This window comes from Bombus pascuorum, chromosome 7 (assembly GCF_905332965.1).
Source record: "Bombus pascuorum chromosome 7, iyBomPasc1.1, whole genome shotgun sequence".
Classification (NCBI taxonomy): Eukaryota; Metazoa; Arthropoda; class Insecta; order Hymenoptera; family Apidae; genus Bombus; species Bombus pascuorum.
In genome coordinates, this window is record NC_083494.1 from 6,975,192 (window position 1) to 6,978,935 (window position 3,744).

At 37.4% G+C, this 3,744-nt stretch overlaps 1 protein-coding gene across 1 annotated transcript; it reads left to right on the plus strand.

Moving 5' to 3' along the window:
- The first annotated feature begins 1,543 nt into the window (after positions 1-1,543).
- On the plus strand, positions 1,544-3,428 carry LOC132909070 (protein Wnt-7c-like). The gene is given in 4 exon segments (XM_060963656.1): positions 1,544-1,784; positions 2,331-2,519; positions 2,522-2,638; positions 2,769-3,428. Coding segments are annotated over 4 exon segments (699 nt in total). The 3' UTR covers positions 2,921-3,428.
- The last annotated feature ends 316 nt before the right edge of the window (positions 3,429-3,744 follow it).

Consider the following 3,744-nt stretch of genomic DNA (forward strand, 5'->3'; position numbering starts at 1 on the left):
GGACAAACAAATCAAAGCTAACCCTAACAAATGCAACCACATCACACTCACATTGAGAAAACAGATAACACCAAACATCTTCCTGAACGGCACGCAAATAACACAAACAAGGCAAGTCAAATACCTTGGACTTCACATAGATACACACTTCACATGGAAACACCACATCAAATCGATAATAGACAAGATACAGACAGCAAGGAGACAAATGCACTGGCTAACAAACCGAAAATCCAAACTAAGCACAGAAAACAAACTGAAAATATACAAAATAATCATAAAGCCAATCTGGACATACGGAATTCCACTATGGGGAACAGCAGCAAAGACCCATATAAACAAAATAGAAACAATCCAAGCCAAAATCCTTAGAACAATGGTAAACGCCCCATGGTACGTTAGAAACGAGGACATAAGAAAAGACCTCGGAATACCAACGGTCAAGGAGGAGATTACCAGATTCGCAACAAGATACAGAACAAGAATAGAAAGTCACCCGAACCAGCTGGCAGCTGAAACGTGCAACACAACAAATATCGCAAGAAGACTAAAAAGGAAACACCCAACAGACCTCATAAATGATATAACATAGAAAAAAAAAACGAAGCTGGCACCCCGCTGGGGGTAGCCGCCCACATGCTATATTATTTTTTTATTTATATTTTTTTTTTATTCTTCACCAACAAGATATAACACTTTACCAAATGTCCGCAAGGACAAATTGTAAAATAACCAAAATAAAATTAAAAAAAAAAATATCGCGTGGTTGCCTTGCGCGTGCACGTACGATTTGTGCACGCGTGTACAGACGCGCGCCTACTAACGATTTATTCTTAACGTCGATCGCCTCGCCGCAACGCATATTTTATCTTCCAGACAACTTTTTTCAACCCATCCCTGAACCCACCCCTCACCGTATCCCAATGGTTCGAAATGTAAACCAGTTTTCTGAGCATATGCGTCGATCGTCGGACACACAATGAGCGAAGAGACGGAGGCACGTATGCATCGAACAGTTCGAACCTGGTGCGAACGTGTTCCAATCGTAAGAGAGGAGTTTCGCAGTTTTTGCAAAATCGTAGTTCGTCGGTAACGATTCAGAATGTAATAATTGAATATAGCAGTTTATATTATAAAGATGGAGCGTTTCAACCCTTTCGTAGGATATCGTTGGAACTGCAGCTGCCACAGACTACGATCGATGCAGATCTCCTACGACAGATGCAGCACATGAATGATAGAATTACGATATGAAAATGATAAATGTAACAAACAACTTATCACAGAACGAATCACAGTACGTTCTCGCATTTTCCCGATTGTCGACTTCGAAGAATGGATATTTCTTTACGATACGAATGCCAAAATCGTATGCTCGTGAAAAATAGTTAGCCAAGCTTTAAAATAGCGAACGATAGCATAATTATTTTGCGATCTCGTAGGAACGTAACTTAAAGAGTACGCGTCGATCGCATTCGATGTATAATCGATCGTTAACGTAGTACGAAAGATAGAAATTTGAAATTATATTGCTATAAATGGCATGGATGAAATACTGAATTGCGTGAGTATTGTTTCACTGCAGATAGTTAAAGCTCTGCTGCAAACAGAGTGCAAATGTCACGGCGTGTCCGGTTCTTGGACCGTGATTACCTGCTGGCGAACCTTGCCCAGTTTTCGTCAGATCGGCGATGCACTTATGAAAAAGTATTACAGTGCCAGGCCCGTGATAGCGATTACCCAACCACCACCCCCTACGATGCAGGTAATTTCTGTAAAAGTGGGTCGACGTTGCCAGGGCGTAACGTATGATCATATTCTATAGACGATTGCAACGCCAACCGATTACATCGCTACATATAATAAGCCTATTTTCCACTATGTTGCGTGAATATATAGAATTAATACGCGGTTAGTGCGTATAATGCAAGTGCAAAAATACAAATTTTCTGCGCGAATATAGAAAGCGATTCGTTAAGGATAGGTTAACATTCTTTTACGTAGTTAGTAACTTATTAGCGGCTATGGAAATAATGTTACGCTTTCAATGATAATTTACGTTTTTTAATATTTGATATCGATATCGGAAATTAAATGGCACAACGACTCTTACAGATACAAATTGAATCTTCTTATACATACGTTCGGTTAGTATCTGTAACATATTCTTACGGCGAAATTGTTTAAAATCAGAAATTATGTTTGAAAAATAATAAGACTGGAAATATTTGTGAATTTTTATTTATAGAGATGCAAATTGACATAATAATTGGTAAACTATTTTTACGAGTAATAATTTTATCGTTTCTTGCTGTTCTCGTAAAGTATAGATACGTTGCATTCAACGTTGACTGAAATAGTGCCGATCTTGGGGAACGACGCGAAAACTCAGGGGAAACCAAACGACGTTGGAAAGACTCGACACGACCAAAAACCCGCAAAGAAAACGACGAAACCAAGGAGGCTACATTTGGTATTGAAGAGGACAAAGTTGTGCGGGGGTTCGAGTGTGAGACAAAAAAGTTTCCAAAGAGAAGCGACCATATATTTTTACAACCCTCGCCTGATTACTGTGAACCAGATTTAGCGCAAGGTAGTCTAGGAATCCAAGGCAGATATTGCGATCATACTAGCAAAGGTGACGTACCGTAATATGTCATATGTGATATTCGACGTTCTATCTTTTTATCGCAGGCTATTTAACGAGAAGCTTCGTAGTGATGCAATATCTTAAATTTAGATGATCGTAAAAGCGATTAATGTTTCAGGTACGGACGGATGCGATCTAATGTGCTGTGGTCACGGCTACAATACACATCAATTCACGAGAACGTGGCAATGCAAATGCAAATTTCTCTGGTGCTGCCGCGTGCATTGTGAAACGTGAACAGAGCGTACCGAAGAGTACAAATGCAAATAAACGTATTTCGAACGTATTGGCGATTTTAACCATGTAAATATATGTAATAGACGTAACAAATGGCGACGAGAGTTTCTCTACATCAATAATATCCGGGAACTTTGTTGCATTTCGTCAGAAATTATTCAACATCGACCTCAACATGCTGTTCCTGTAAAATTAACGAGCATAATAACGATAATCGACAAAGCGTTCCTTTTTCTGCTTAATTTAATCGACTTGTATGCTTAAGACGACGATAGATACGCGATCAAATTCAATTTTTCTAAAGCTCTCGTTATTTAATGTGATAGTCGACAGTATGTAATTGTAGAGACGATATTCAGTCTGTATATTCATGATAATTAGCGATAAAATGCGAAAGCTGAATGGCGAACTGTCGTACGTTTAATAAGGGATAGCTTTGTGAAATTCTAAGAGCTTGAGTTACCCGTTTTGGAACGATATAAAACGTTATAAAGGAAACTGAATGAGCCGATTTGATAATATTAATTATACGAGAATAATTAAGATAACTTCGATTATTTGTCCAACAGCTTATTCAACAATACACGCTGAAAATTGAAATAATATGTTGAAAATAATAACACGGTTGAAATAAGAAGGAATAAAAATATTTTACGCAATATAAGAGGATCAATATCTAGTTTATTTCATATTAAAATTAATTGTTAGAAATCTAAATAATTAATAAATCCAAGAACATCGAAATTGAAATTTAATTTTCGAAACTCGCATTAAACAATTACTGCCGTTATTTTCTACAACTTAGTTCTATAAGCCAAACTTGTATTAATATACGTTCGTAATAAAAATTGAATAAT